The 14,381-nt window shown below is 36.2% G+C and overlaps 2 protein-coding genes across 4 annotated transcripts in view; one reads left to right on the top strand and one right to left on the bottom strand.

The window, feature by feature from the left end:
- Positions 1–14,381, top strand: part of LOC138691475 (zinc finger protein 664-like) — a 67,490-nt gene that overhangs the window by 20,199 nt on the left and 32,910 nt on the right. The gene's annotated exons all lie outside the window — the stretch shown is intronic.
- Positions 1–14,381, bottom strand: part of LOC138691471 (zinc finger protein 235-like) — a 31,286-nt gene that overhangs the window by 14,730 nt on the left and 2,175 nt on the right. For both annotated transcript variants that reach the window (XM_069813425.1, XM_069813423.1), the window contains exons 2-3: positions 9,258–9,355; positions 948–1,085 (exon numbers count right to left, since the gene is read on the bottom strand). In XM_069813425.1, coding sequence (XP_069669526.1) covers positions 948–1,085; positions 9,258–9,350 — 231 coding nt within the window. In that variant the 5' untranslated portion in view covers positions 9,351–9,355. The remainder of the gene's footprint in view (positions 1–947; positions 1,086–9,257; positions 9,356–14,381) is intronic.

Here is a 14,381-nt window from a genome sequence, read left to right as displayed (position 1 = left end):
ATGTCCCATATCTTGTAGGAGAGATTCAAGCGAAACAGAACTCGAAACGATTTCAGGATACCGTGTAAGAAGTGTTGTTATTGCATAATTTAATTATTTATTTTTGGTGCAGGAAATTTCTTTTTTAAGTGCAAGTATTTATTAAATAGAGTCTTCATATATAAATACATACACGGTATTCTGAAGTATAGCACGGGATTCATTTGAAACCTTTCATTAAATTCATACAATGATACGAACGTGTTATTAATTCTTGGCCGGAAAATTTTACATATACGTCTTTGTTTGATTAGGCTAAAATTCAATATCTTCGTCTGAGTCATTAGAACTACTTAATTACATCAAAACTGCTTTAGTTTAATTGTTAATATTGTCCAGTTATTTAATTTAATAAATATACCTTTATCGTATTTATTCACAATTTGTTGCAATAACAAACTTTACACATCTCAGAGCTATTGTAGAAAATGTGCTAACTTTACAAGTAAAGTTTACACGTTTGTAAAATTACCCTTTATTGGGAAAGAGAATACTTGTAAAGTGCGCAAAATTTAATTTGTAAAGATTTGATTTCCTTTGTAAAGTTCAACATTACAAACAAAGATTGTGAAACAGAAGTTTAGAATTTACAAACAAAGTTTACAATTTACAAAGATTGTAAACATTGTGAAACAGGCCCTTGGACTGTCAATTAAATTAAAAGCAGACACAGCAAACATTATAAGTGAAGATGAATTCATCAAATGTACACGCGGTGAACATTCAGCATTGCAGTTTCTATGATGAAATTGGAGTGGAAAAGATTCACGAATGATGTAGTATGAAGAAATGGACACCATGAGAGAAAAATCGTATGCCCTGGTCATCTGAATATAGCAGCCACATCAGCCAATAATTAATAGAGAGAGATGAAGTAGTGACCAACACACTTCATAAAGTGCACTCACCTCAACTTCATTCTTCATGACGAGAAAGTCCATTGACATAGGAGTTTCAACAAATGCCATCTCGGTTTTTACATCGTAGCTGTGATCCACACATTCTGTCTTGATTCCAGTCACTTGCAGATCTAATACATTTCCTTCCTGCAACACACAGAACACAATAATTATGAAATACTGTATATCATATGTAATTGTTTAGTTATTCACGGAAAACCAATGTTTAGTTTTAATGTCTCACCACTCTATTATTAACACTAGGAAGGCCAGTCTTCGTGAACACCTGAATACAACTGCCGGGACAAAAATGTCCCATCTGTAATCAAATGTATCTTGGGCTGGTAACTGGTATTTTTCATGTAAGAAATGGGTATTCTCCATGGAAGAGACTCTATGATCATCAAATAACATTTTAAATTTTATACATCAAGTACAGTCATCTCAGAAAGTCACTGTTTCGATATATTTTCATGTAAAATTATATAATGTAAAAGGAATCTTTTCACGTAAATCTCGTATACAATACAGCGCCTTCAAATTACGATGCAACCGAGACACTGGCCAGTGGTAACACCCAGTGGCGCTGTGCGGTAATTGAACTGCTAAGTGGCCCAGCATGCATTCTTTCTACCCGTACTTAGTGTTAGTTTATCTTCTGTAAAATTAATTTAATGGTGTTTATTTCCTTGCCTTAAGACATAAGATGTTCAAAATGACCTCCACCAGCTTCAATACAATGCTCACACCGGTGAAGAAGATGTCGAAATATGCGATCCAATTCCTGCCTTGAAATGCTGGAGATCATGGCCCAAATATTTTCTTGAAGTTCCTCTAATGTATGAGGATTGTTCACATACACTGTATGTTTTAACATACTCCAAAGATAAAAGTCACATGGTGGTAAACACCATGATAAATTTAAATATAAACAGAGTACAGTTCACGAAACACGTTAAATGAAAATAAAACTGACCAAACACATTCACACCTTACAGAAGACAAACTAACACCAATTGCATGCTGGGTTCCACAACACTGCTGGGTTTTCCAGCTTGAAATACCGGCCTATTCGCCTGTCTGCTGCCACCGCACAATACAGCTTTGTTTTCCCGCTATAGAGAACAGTCTATCGCCCGCCCACCTGCCGTGGCCAGGGTTACATCTTAAGTTGTAGGCACTGTATCTTATGTAGGTAATTTGCGCATATCTTGGTATACGTCTTCAAGAAATATGATTCTTGATTACATCAATCAGTCAAGTCAAAGGTTTACATAACATGTTGAAATTTACTAAGACAAGTACTGTTGTCACGCCAGGAGAAGGCGGCTGAAGTACTTAGACGGGGCGGAGGGGAAACAGTCGCGCATGCGCACCGCGCTGTTCACTGCAATATTCCTGTTTCACAAACATCTACTGCACGTGTCTATGAGTCTTTGCGACTTTGTGAAAATAATAGTGGGGTTTTTACTGTAGTGTTTTATTAGTTTCAACAAGACAATTGTTTTCAGTATACCACAAATCATGTATTGCTTTAGTTATCCTTTGCTTTTCGTGTTAATAGTGTTGATAATAATACGGTTAATAGAATTTATGTTATCTATAGCGAAGAAAGGAATATTATTAGAAGTGCAAAATAATTCTGTGATGAAGAAAAAGAACAACAGTACCTTTGCATTCCTCTTACGAAACCTATAGCAAAGGTAGAAAAGTACTCTAATCTATCCACAAGAACAATACAGCGTATAAGGAATGAAATGAAAGACTGCACAGAGGAAAGTGCGTTGTCGACACCTGAGGGAGAAAAAAAATGTAAACGTCCAGACTACCGAAACGCAAATGTAGATGACTTCGACGGGAGATTGACAAATAAGATATAATTGAGAATTTTTATTTGAAAAAGAAAGAGGGCCACCGGCGTAGCTCAGGAGGTAGCGCGTTTGCCTGCTGATCTGCAGTTGTGCTCGGGAGTGAGTTTGATTCCCGTTTGCGCTGACTACTTGGTTGAGTTTTTTCCGAGGTTTTCCCAAGCGGAAGGCGAATGTCAGGTAATCTATGGCGAATCCTTGGTTTCATTTTGCCAAATACCATCTCGCCATCATCAATTCAATCGACACTGAAGAAGCTAGTACATAGTTATTACAGTGTCGTTAAATAACCAACTAAAAAAAAAGTAGTAACAAGCTTTTACCCCTGCTACAAGAGAGAATTGATTTGAAATGAAAGACAACATTAAGACGAATACTGAAGAAAAAGGATTTCAGGTGGAAGAAGTGTGCAGCAAAAAAAATTGAGGAAAACACTGTAAATTGGAATACGTGAAGATATCTACAGCAAATAAGAAAGCTTAGGAAAGTGGAAAAACCGATTTTGTATCTGGGCGAAATGCGGATAGATAGGCCTACCAATTTAACGTTTCCCAAGTTCTGGCACGATAAAAATGTTACTGGAGTTTTGACTACCGTAAATGTGTCCAGAACACTCATTGTTGTTCATCAGGATGGGGACGGTGGGGCTAATGGCTTTGTTGAGAGATTCGAATTAATATACACGGCTGGAACATAAACAGACGATTATCATGGACAGATCATACTCCAGAAATTTTGAAAAATGTGATAATGATAGTCATAGTGACAGCATCGAAGATGCGGAATCTTTCATGTCTGACTCCGTTCCCGTGTAGCCAAGTAAGTGGACGAAGTTTTCAGGTCAGAGTGTAGCGTGAAGTTCCCCCGTCCCGCCTATCTACTCCCCGCGCCAACTTGTAGCGCGAAGACAATAAACATATACTAAAAAGTAAATTGATGATACAAATGACATAGCTTAGTCTAAATGACATTATTTTTCACACAGTTATATATGTAAGTGTCCCACGCCGTGGTCTAAGGCAGTGATCGCCAAAAGCTGTGTCACGACACATGCCCCTACCTCCACTCAAGTGTAACCATGGCATCATACCTCTACCCTCTGTTTACAGCCATCATTTCGATATAAGTAAAGACATTTATCAGCAGAGGACATACGCATGTAAAGTTACAAGTGTTTAGGATAATATGTTTCGATGTCTTTTCGAAAACAGAGAAGTAAAAACTTAATTTTAAGGAGCATGGGAGGAAAAGTGTTTATTTTGTGCAGATGGCAAAAATATGAGATACTTAATTTGTTGTAAAATTTTAAATGAAGTGTAAAAGAACAATGTACGTTGTCATTATTTTTCTTGTTATGAAGATTACCACGCCATTACCTGTAACTTGAATATTTCATTAATAAACGAACAATAAAAAGTATTGGCTTCAATGTCTTAATCGGTGTAAAATACTTCCACGTTTTTTTAGACGTATTTAGTGTAATTTGAATATTTCATTAACAAATAAACAATAAAAAGTATCGCCTTCTATGTCTTAATTGGACTAAAATGCTTCGACGTTTTTTTTTAAATATGTAGTGTAATTTACAACTTCGTGACCAGCCTGGTACATTTTTCTAATTTCAAATATCTGCTGATGTAAAATACACGTTCATTTTTATGGTAAATAAGAAAATTAATTTATTTTATTTTATTAATAATATAAAAATAATGACTAGGAGGATAAAAATTAACACGGAAAAATGTGTATATAGTTAATAAATAGAAGAATATTATATTGCTTTTGTTTTTTGGTCACAGTCCGTCTCTGCACTGTCATTCACTGCATTATCTGAGGAGATACTCACTCCACCCCTCTCCCTGCGATAGTGGTGTGTGGGGTTGTATTTCTATTACGTCACAATTTCGTGGTGTTTGGCAACCATTGGTCTAAGGCATCCTGCCTAGGACTCGAGTTACGGAATGCGTGCTGGTTCGAGTCCTCATTTGAGGCGTCTAACAAAACCTCCTCTTAATATGGGGTGCTACTCGCCAGATGTCGTTGGTGCATCGGGTTATTGGGATGTGCGCAGTGGAAGACTTTACAAAATAAAACAGTGTGAATTTATAATAACTAATATAATTAACAAATAATGGATAACAAGTACATGAATGAGTTGATGGAATAGAAAACATGAATATGTGAAATTAAATACAGAGAAATAATATAATGAAGTAATCTCAAGCACAATGATACATACTTCGATCGTTAACGGCCAATATACTTTCAAAGTTACGATTCAATCTAACTAGCAAATTCCGAGATAGTTAAATTCATAATCTATGAGAAGATTTCCCACGCTGGAATGCTCACACACAATCTCAAATCAACATATACCAATTTGGCATCAATATACAGCAATTTCTATGGCCTCGTACTGAACGCCCAATTAGATTTTAAAAGTTATGACTAGAATCTGACTAGTAGGCTCAAACATATTAACTCGATAACGTACAGAAAAAAAAACACACACTCGCACGCACGCACGCACACACACCCACCCACGCACGCACGCACGCACCCACCCACCCACCCACCCACGCACGCACACACCCCCCCTCTCTCTCTCTCTCTCCCTCTCCCTCCCTCCCTCCCTCCCTCCCTCTCTCTCTCTCCCTCTCTCTCTCTCTCTCTCTCAATGTGCACATAATAACCTAAGCTTAACATTTAGTTACAATCTGCATGCACTGAAAATCTCTGTACTATGACTCAATGAATATTGTACCAGAGAGAGAGAGAGAGGGAGATGTAAGAAGGAGACGACGATAGCTCAGAAATCATGTATGAATTAAATAACAAGCTAGAGTTCAATATTACCCCCAGTTATAAACCGAATCGTATATAAAGAAATATGCAATTTGGAATACAGTATTAATGCTACAATAACCAGACCAATTTGACTCCTGTAGCGTTACATACTTTATTACGATATAAAAATAGCTCACACTGATCACGACTATTCTCGAAGCTATCATGAAATCCCAATACGATGTAGATATACAACCTCTGCGCGTCCTATACACACGCAAAATCAATAAACCGCGAAGGCACTTCGGGTAATCTCACAAACTACCATATCAATAAACCCCGAAACCACTTTACCTAATCTCACAAAAGTACAATATACCAATATGCCATAAATGGTGATCTCAAGCCTCACGCAATCTACTCACACACGAGCTACTACGCAATCTAATAAAAATCCCCTTAGCATGAACTTCACAAAGCTATCGTAAGAAATGTAACAAATATTACAGCGATCAAATAAATATTAAGTCCCGTATTCCTATTCAATACAAATAACATAAAACCACGATCTTGGCCATAAATTATTTGCTGAACAATCGTCCGACTATGCAAAATTACTTTCAACTGGGTAAATTCGTGAGTGAAACTTAAGGATATTTCTGACAAACCACACAAACTCCTAAGTCAATACCACAACACGATAATAATAATTCACTGAATCATCCTGACTGCATAAGAATGAATTGCTATATTGAACTCTCGACGCAATGATGAATCTCCAAGACTAACTCTTCATAAGACGACAGCCCGAGTGATCTTTTTTTTTTTTTTTAGTAGGTTGTTTTACGACGCTTTATCAACATCTCAGGTTATTTAGCGTCTGAATGAGATCAAGGTGATAATGCCGGTGAAATGAGTCCGGGGTCCAGCACCGAAAGTTATCCAGCATTTGCTCATATTGGGTTGAGGGAAAACCCCGGAAAAAACCTCAACCAGGTAACTTGCCCCGACCGGGAATTGAACCCGGGCCACCTGGTTTCGAGGCCAGACGCGCTGACCGTTACTCCACAGGTGTGGACCCGAGTGATCTTAACAATACAAAAATAAGTTCGTAATTTTGACTTAACTACTCAGTGATAAATTCAATACAATCTTGCACGTCGCCAACAAGTTCCCGAATAGTCTTTACAGTACAACTAGTTCTGCTGTTCAACTACTTCACCAAAACAACCTTCCATTTTGGCCCAGAGTTCCTGAGTAAAGTCCTTGCCTAATGAACGTAAACAGGAAAACTCTGTTCTCTCTCCCTCAATTGTTTCAAACCCTAGCCGGCCAATAGGAATTTAGATTTTAAAATTTAAAGGAAAAGATGGCGCTGTCAATGGTGTGCCAGCAAAGCGAACCCTGTTAGTGATGTAGCAGGTGAATTGATCCGCTGATACGTTGAGCTCGGCTCAGGGGGGAAGATATTTTCTAAAATATTTCGGCCACTGTATGGGACTGGTGCCAACCCAGCAAGGTGATGCACTTGGGGAGCTACGATAGGTAGCGATATCCGGTTGCGAAAGCCAGCTATAACGGCTGGGGGGATCATCGTCCTAACCACACGATACCTCCATTCTAGTTGGATGATCGTCCACCTCTGTTTCGCCATGTGGGCGTGAGGCCAGCATCCGGATGGTCGGTCTGGGCCCTCCATGGGCTGTAGCGGCACGGATTATTATTTATATATGGAAGTACAGTCCTTTCAGGTACCTATATATCTTCTTTCATTTATTCCGAGTGAGTTGACTTCAAATTACCAAAGTAGATTCACTTCAATTTCTTTGAATTCAGTGGCACTGCTTATTATAGAATATCCAGAAATGCATCGAGGTCTTCTAAGCACTTGAGACAAGTACAATGATAAACGCCTTTTTGCTTATGGAGAAGGACCAGTACTGTCCTGAAAAAAATATTTTGCTGTCTGTACCTTCAAGCTGTTACGACATTAGTAGAAGCTAGTTCCTCTATTACAACATTAGTGAAAGCTACTTCCCACTTTGTCTCGTCAGGAACCTGAACCTCTGTGCTGACAGTGAATTTGCTTCTTTGTTAGAAGACCGTGACGTCTTCTGCTGAAGTTCATTGTAAATGCTTGGTTATTACTCTAAACCGATTGTTGTAAGACATTCGCGACGTGCCAAAATGACCCCTTCACCCACCACTGTCTCTCAACACAGAGCCATGACACGACATGCTTTGCTATGCTACGGTCATATTCTTTACATACGATTTACGAATCATGTTCTTTCTACGAGTAATCGATAAAACTGGCGACCACTAATAATGTATAACAATCAATAGCGTTAAATTTCTATGTGGCACAAAAGTGTCCCATCAGTGGTTTTAGGTATTACTAACATTTTTTCAGAAACTATGTGTTCGAGAGGGCCACCTTTCCCCCCCCCCCCAAATGGACTATACCAAGAAATATTAAAAGTCAGAAACCCCAAATTCCCTTGAAAATAATTTAAAGAGGAAGACGTGTTTAAATTATGAAATGGAACAAAATTGTCTCATTGGATGTTCTAGTGTTAAATCCTAATGGCAACGAAAGCACATGTACACACTCCAGAGTTAGTAGTGATATAATTTATATGAAAAGCCTGGTAACATAGCATATAAAAAAAATAGCTCTATAATGTATTGTTTTGTTCAAGTAAATGCTTACTTTCATTTATATTTCCACATACAAATATTTTCATTTCTGAATGACTGCTAAGGTACATCTACACGATTCAACTTTTCTTTCAACTTTATGCATTCAAGTAATGCATGCAAGATTGATATTTAATAGTAATTAATATATATACCTACGTAGTGAAGATGACTTTCAAAATGGCGCACCATGTAGACACAAAACTTTGACGCATTTTAATTCAACTTGCCTTTCAAACTTGATTCTTTCAATATTCTCCCCAGATTGCATGTGCACACACATGGAAAATTGAACCGAGTAGATGCTGATTTAAGTTATACAGAAAATGTATGCCGGGAATTGTGAAATATATTTTAAAATTGGTTATTGCATTAGATGTTCCTTCTGAGGTTAATTAGTGGCACAAAATTACAAAGTTGTTCTCTTAAGTGTTGATCAGAGCAGCAATTATCTACGACCTCTGACATCTCTCATTATATTACACAAGTTCAAATGGAGGCTATTTAATCTGTAATTCAAAGCTTTGATCATGGTAAGAAATAAATAAGTTCCATGTTTAAAACAGTAGCAAGCCATTTCAAATAATCTATTCTTCCAATTTAAGAACTGAATTTGTTAGAAGCAATAGCCGATGAGTCTTCATCAGGGTAGAAATTTTGTCATGAAACTTTAACCACCCAGCTTTCTGATGAGTTTGAGTAACTACTACAGGTGGCGAAATATGTTTCAGCGGACCAGCTATAATGGCAGGAGAGAACATTATGATAACCACAAGATACCCTCACACAGCTTGGAAGATTGTGCACCATCATAGAGATATGCGATCGTGAGACCAGCTGAGTGGGCTGTCATGCCTAGAGTTATTCTAGGATTTTTTTCCGTCACACGATAGGCTATATTACTATAAACGGCGCATTTATAAAATAAATAGTAATTACAGCAATTACTCTCTATACAGGATACCTCTGATAATGGTTTCTGTTGTTCTGTATCTGGGTCATTACTTCCTTCTATTGCCAGAGGGTCGATTTCACCTTCCATCTTGACCACGTCCATCACGACTGAAAAAAAAAGAAGACACTTAAATTGACAATAAATACGTCAGTGATTTTGATATACTTACTAGCAAGTGAAATAATAATTCCACATCTCCCTCGCGTGCGCGCACGCACGCACGCACACACACACACGTACAAAAACGAGCACAGATCAATATGTTGATCCTAGGTCTGTTAAAGTATTTACCATATAAAGCCAGAGAATTGAAGACTGACGTTGTCAGAGAGACATTAACTGCCGATAGTAGCAATTCAACAATAGAATATTCGTGAAACTGTAAAATGTTAAATTATTCCGGAAAAAAATTGTATTAGTTCTAATCAACTATTATGAAACTTCTTCGATTTCGCATATTATAAATTGTACTATTAGTTCTAATTTTTAAAAAATTAGGTATTTGATTTCTAATTTTGAGCCATTTCTTGTAATACATCCTTATTGTCAACTCATTTGTTGTTACTAAATAATGTATTTAATTCGTAAATTTTAAGTCAGCTCTTAGTATAGCTATTTATTGCTTCTAAAATAATGTGTTTAATAGCTATTATATATATATATATATATATATATATATATATATATATATATATATTTTTTTTTTTTCTTCCTATAACCATTACAGGTTGCCATTGACAAAGAGTACCATGATACAATAAATATAAAGAAATGCCTTGAGGCTCTATGAAACATATTTTTGTTGGTCTTAGTGAAAAATAACAAATTTAAATAGATTGAAATACAAAATAATATACGAAGTAACGTCAAGAAGAAGTGAATTAAAGTCATGGTCCATGTATATAATGCCTGAAAATAGCTAATGATCCTTTGCGTGTTTGTTTTTAAAATAATGTGTTTAATCTGTAACTGCAGTCAGTATATTGTTATTAGCATCTCTTTGTTGTTACCTGTTGCTTTAAAAATAATGTGTTTAACTTGTAATTTTAAGTCAATTTTTTCTACTATTCCTTTACTGTTTACATTTGCTTTTAAATCTTTTGTATTGCCCCTACTATTATATATTGCCCTTCAAGAATTTCGTTATTCGTTAGTCGTAAGTCATTACTTGTCTTACTATTTTAATTATTGCACTTGTTCCTGAATCACGTATGTAACTTGTAACCATAAATCATTGCTTGTAATATCCCTATATTACTCTTAACTGTTCCATTGTTCATGAATTAAGTATTAATTTGAAAGTGAAAGTCAAACTTCGTTATATTAATCTACTATTGATTATATTTTTAAGGTCGTGTATTTACTCTGAAACGGTTAGACATTCTTGTATATTTTTTGCATTGATTATTCCTCAAACATCTCATTATTCCTTAACAGGATCCAGTCTTTCATTAAGGTGATTCTTCTACGTAATTCATGTGAATTGTAACTGTGAGCACTATTTTAAATTATAAATTTACTGTTGTTTATTGGTTATAAAATATGTATTTTGATGCCAACTATAACCCTAATATACCTCAAGGTGAAATAGGGTTTATTAAATTGGATAACAAATAATAACAGCAATTCAACAACAATGCAAAACAAAAGTGTGCATAGCATAAAAGTTTCAAATGTAAATACGTCGTCCTATTTCGAATTTTTATATATGAGAGTGCAAAGAATTAAATAAATTTCTCCATTAGGCCTAAGAGCAGACATACACAACAAAGGAGAGATGAATTGAAATGGAGGTGGAAAATTCGTGGCTGCTGTTCAGAGTCGTGCAGAATGACCCACAGCTCAGCACTGCGAGTCCTAATGCACTAGCAGCCCAGCCCACCCAAGACCAACACTGCTTGACGTGGCCGCTTCCTAGCCCAGTGCACTGGGCTTCCAAGCACAGTCCTGCAGACTAGCCCACAGCTCAGCTGCTAGTCCTAATGCATCAGCAGCCCAGCCCATCCAAGACCAACACTGCTTCGCTTACTATAGCCCATCACTCTGCGGTGTAGCCCGCCGCACTGCTCAGCCTGCACCAGTTGATTGCATTCTACTGCTTTCCTGCTTGTGCGCATTGGTTGTGTTTTGGCTTGGCATGTTGCATGAGCATACAGTTACCAGCATACCGGACACATTATAAAATTAAATTATTATCCACTGCTGTCGAACAGAGATTTAAAAACTGTCTCTATGGTACTTTTTAAAATTTCCAACCGACTCTGTTGTTTTAACTCTCTAGCAGCGATTTTCTCCTTTACTACTATTTCTCTAGAGAGACTGTTTTTTAAATGTATGCTTTCACAGCCGGTGTCTGTGATGAAGGTTTTCCGGGCTGCTATTACACTATCAAAGTTCTTTGATAAAGATATTTTATTATATATATATATATATATATATATATATATATATATATATATATATAACAGTGTAATGGGTTTTCTTTTATAAAAGTTTCTTTGATAAAAGATCTTTTATAAAGTGTTAGTGCAGCTTGTTATCTTTGATAAAAGATTTCTATACCTTGAAATAAATATGGCGGAACGCAAATATAACTGGACTGTTGCTACCACAAAAATTCTGATATCGGAGTATGAAGGAAGTAAAATGTTGTAAATAAATAATTTGTATAGCATAATATTAATATTCTATAATAATATTTTGTAATAATTTGTATAACTTTTCAAGTCCTCGCATAGTAGCTGTTCCAATAAGTTCTGATGTATATATCTCTTATCACGTTTTGCAATCCATGGTTTCAGCCCTGATCACATATTTGTATTGTGATCAGGGGTTTAACTCACAGGCGTTTCTTTTTCAATAACATGCATATTGTAATAACTGAACTAATTGTAGCTAAACAAGCATAATACTGTTCTTCATTCATGGTGTTATAAACTTAACGGTCGGCCTTGGTAGTGTAGTCGGTATAGCACTGGCCTTCAGTGCTCGAGGTTACTCGATCCCAGCCTAGGTCGATGGCATTTAAGTGTGTTTAAATGCGACAGGCTCATGTCAGTAGATTTACTGGCATGTAAAAGAACTCCTGCGGGACAAAACTCCGGCATACCGGCGACGTTGATATACACTTGCGAATGTCGTAAAATAAACCATAATTTAAAATTTTAAACTTAACGCGTAAATATTAGTATCAACAAATCCTGTTGTGGCACAAGTGTTGGGAGAGCTTCTGTTCCTAAAATTTTTTATAATAGATTTTATGTAGTGTATTATACAACAAATCCTATCTTTTATCAAAGATCGTAGATAAAATATTGTATCATATTCTTTGTCAAAGAACTTTGATAGTGTAATAGTAGCCTCACAGAGATAATATTTTCTTTGCATGTAGGCCTACCATAATTTGACTCATCTTGAAAAACAGAAATCCAAACGAAAACATTTCAAACAGTAGTTGACCATTGATCGAACCGCACAAGCCCGCGCAAACTAAATTCATAAGTAACTGATAGAAGCGGAAACTTGAGCTCGAGCCATCATACAAGCCCACCGCACAAAACCGCTCCTCAAGCAGTCCACTGGGTGACGTTTGGTGCGTGGCCAGTGGATCAGAGGCCCACTAAATACCTTTGTGTTGTATTTCCTATCGTCTTTACCGATTCACGACTATTGTAATATTCACTGAAAATGTGGTAATGGGAGTTGTATAAAATTTTTAACACTCTTTATGCCCTTCAATAATGATGTGAAAAATAACTTCTATTCTCAGAAAAAGTAAATAATGTAAAAAACTCGACATTTTGCGACATTTTACTTATGCCGAATACCTTATAGTTCCCCGCATATTGAGCAACAAACAAAATCGACTGTATTTCCAGTACTGTCGATCACAGGTTTAAAAACAGTCCAAATGGCACTTTTTAAATTTACATCTGGCTCTGCTGTTTTGAACTCTCCGGCAACGAGTTTCTCTTTCACTTCTTTTTTTCTAGAGAGTCTGTCTTTTCTTTTCGATACACCACTACTTGAACTCATTATAAAAACAACAAATAAAAAGCTAAACAAGACTGTTTTAAATAGTAATTTGGTGTTGATTGAACAGCGTACATAAAAACAAGCCCGCTCGAACGCAAATAAGTGACTGATTACAGACGAGACTTGGGTTCGATGCTTTGATACCAGTCTATGGCACATATACGTTACGCGCGGTGCAGTGACGGGCTTGTTTCGTTCGAGGCTGTGAAGCCAATGCATCAAGTAATGAGGCAGCCCGCGGGCTGGAGTCTGGCATAAGCAGCATACCGGACAACACACAAAAATTAAATTATTTTCCACTGCTGTCAAACACAGATTTAAAAACTGACCCAGTGGTACTTTTTTAATTTCCGTCCTGCTCAGTTGTTTTAAACTTTCTAGTACGATTTTCTCCTTTACTACTTTTCTCTAGAGAGACTGTATTTTCTCTGCGATGCACTATTATTTGGGCTCATCTTGAAAAATAAAAATCACAATCTAAAACAAAATCGTTTGAAACAGTAGATGATCGTTGATCAAACCGCATAGAATAGAATAGAATAGAATGTCTTATTTTCGCTGGCAGAGTTAAGGCCTTTAGCCTTCTCTTCCACTCAACCAGCCTTAATCAATACAGTACAATACATATTTAAATTACGAATATTTACACTACACTTAAAAGATTCTCCAGCAATATTCTTCAGTTAAATTTTAACGACTAGTAATTTTTATATAAATTTAGGTAAACCTATAACCCCTTCAGACCTGAATTTATATTTTAAAAAATTAAAAAAAAAAAAAAAAAAAAAAAAAAAACAGGTCACAATCATTCGGGGATCCAAAATCCCCGAATCAAATCTTCATAGAAAATCAAAATTTGGGGACAATTTTGACCCTAGGGGCCCCAAAATTTTAAATTTTATTTTTAATTCAGGTATAGAAATGTTTCAAAAATAATATTCTTCATTTCTATCACATTGAATTTTTCAAAATATTTAAAAGTGTGGAAGACATTCCAAAAAAGAAAAAAAAAAACAATGTACACTATAATGTACACCAGGCCTGAAGGGGATAAGATAAAGTAATAACTTAATTTATGAGCTAATTTAATTCAATCAA

The sequence above is a fragment of the Periplaneta americana genome, chromosome 16, assembly GCF_040183065.1.
Source record: "Periplaneta americana isolate PAMFEO1 chromosome 16, P.americana_PAMFEO1_priV1, whole genome shotgun sequence".
Classification (NCBI taxonomy): domain Eukaryota; kingdom Metazoa; phylum Arthropoda; class Insecta; order Blattodea; family Blattidae; genus Periplaneta; species Periplaneta americana.
Note: the sequence above shows the minus strand (reverse complement) of the source record. Positions and strands in the feature narration are given on the sequence as shown.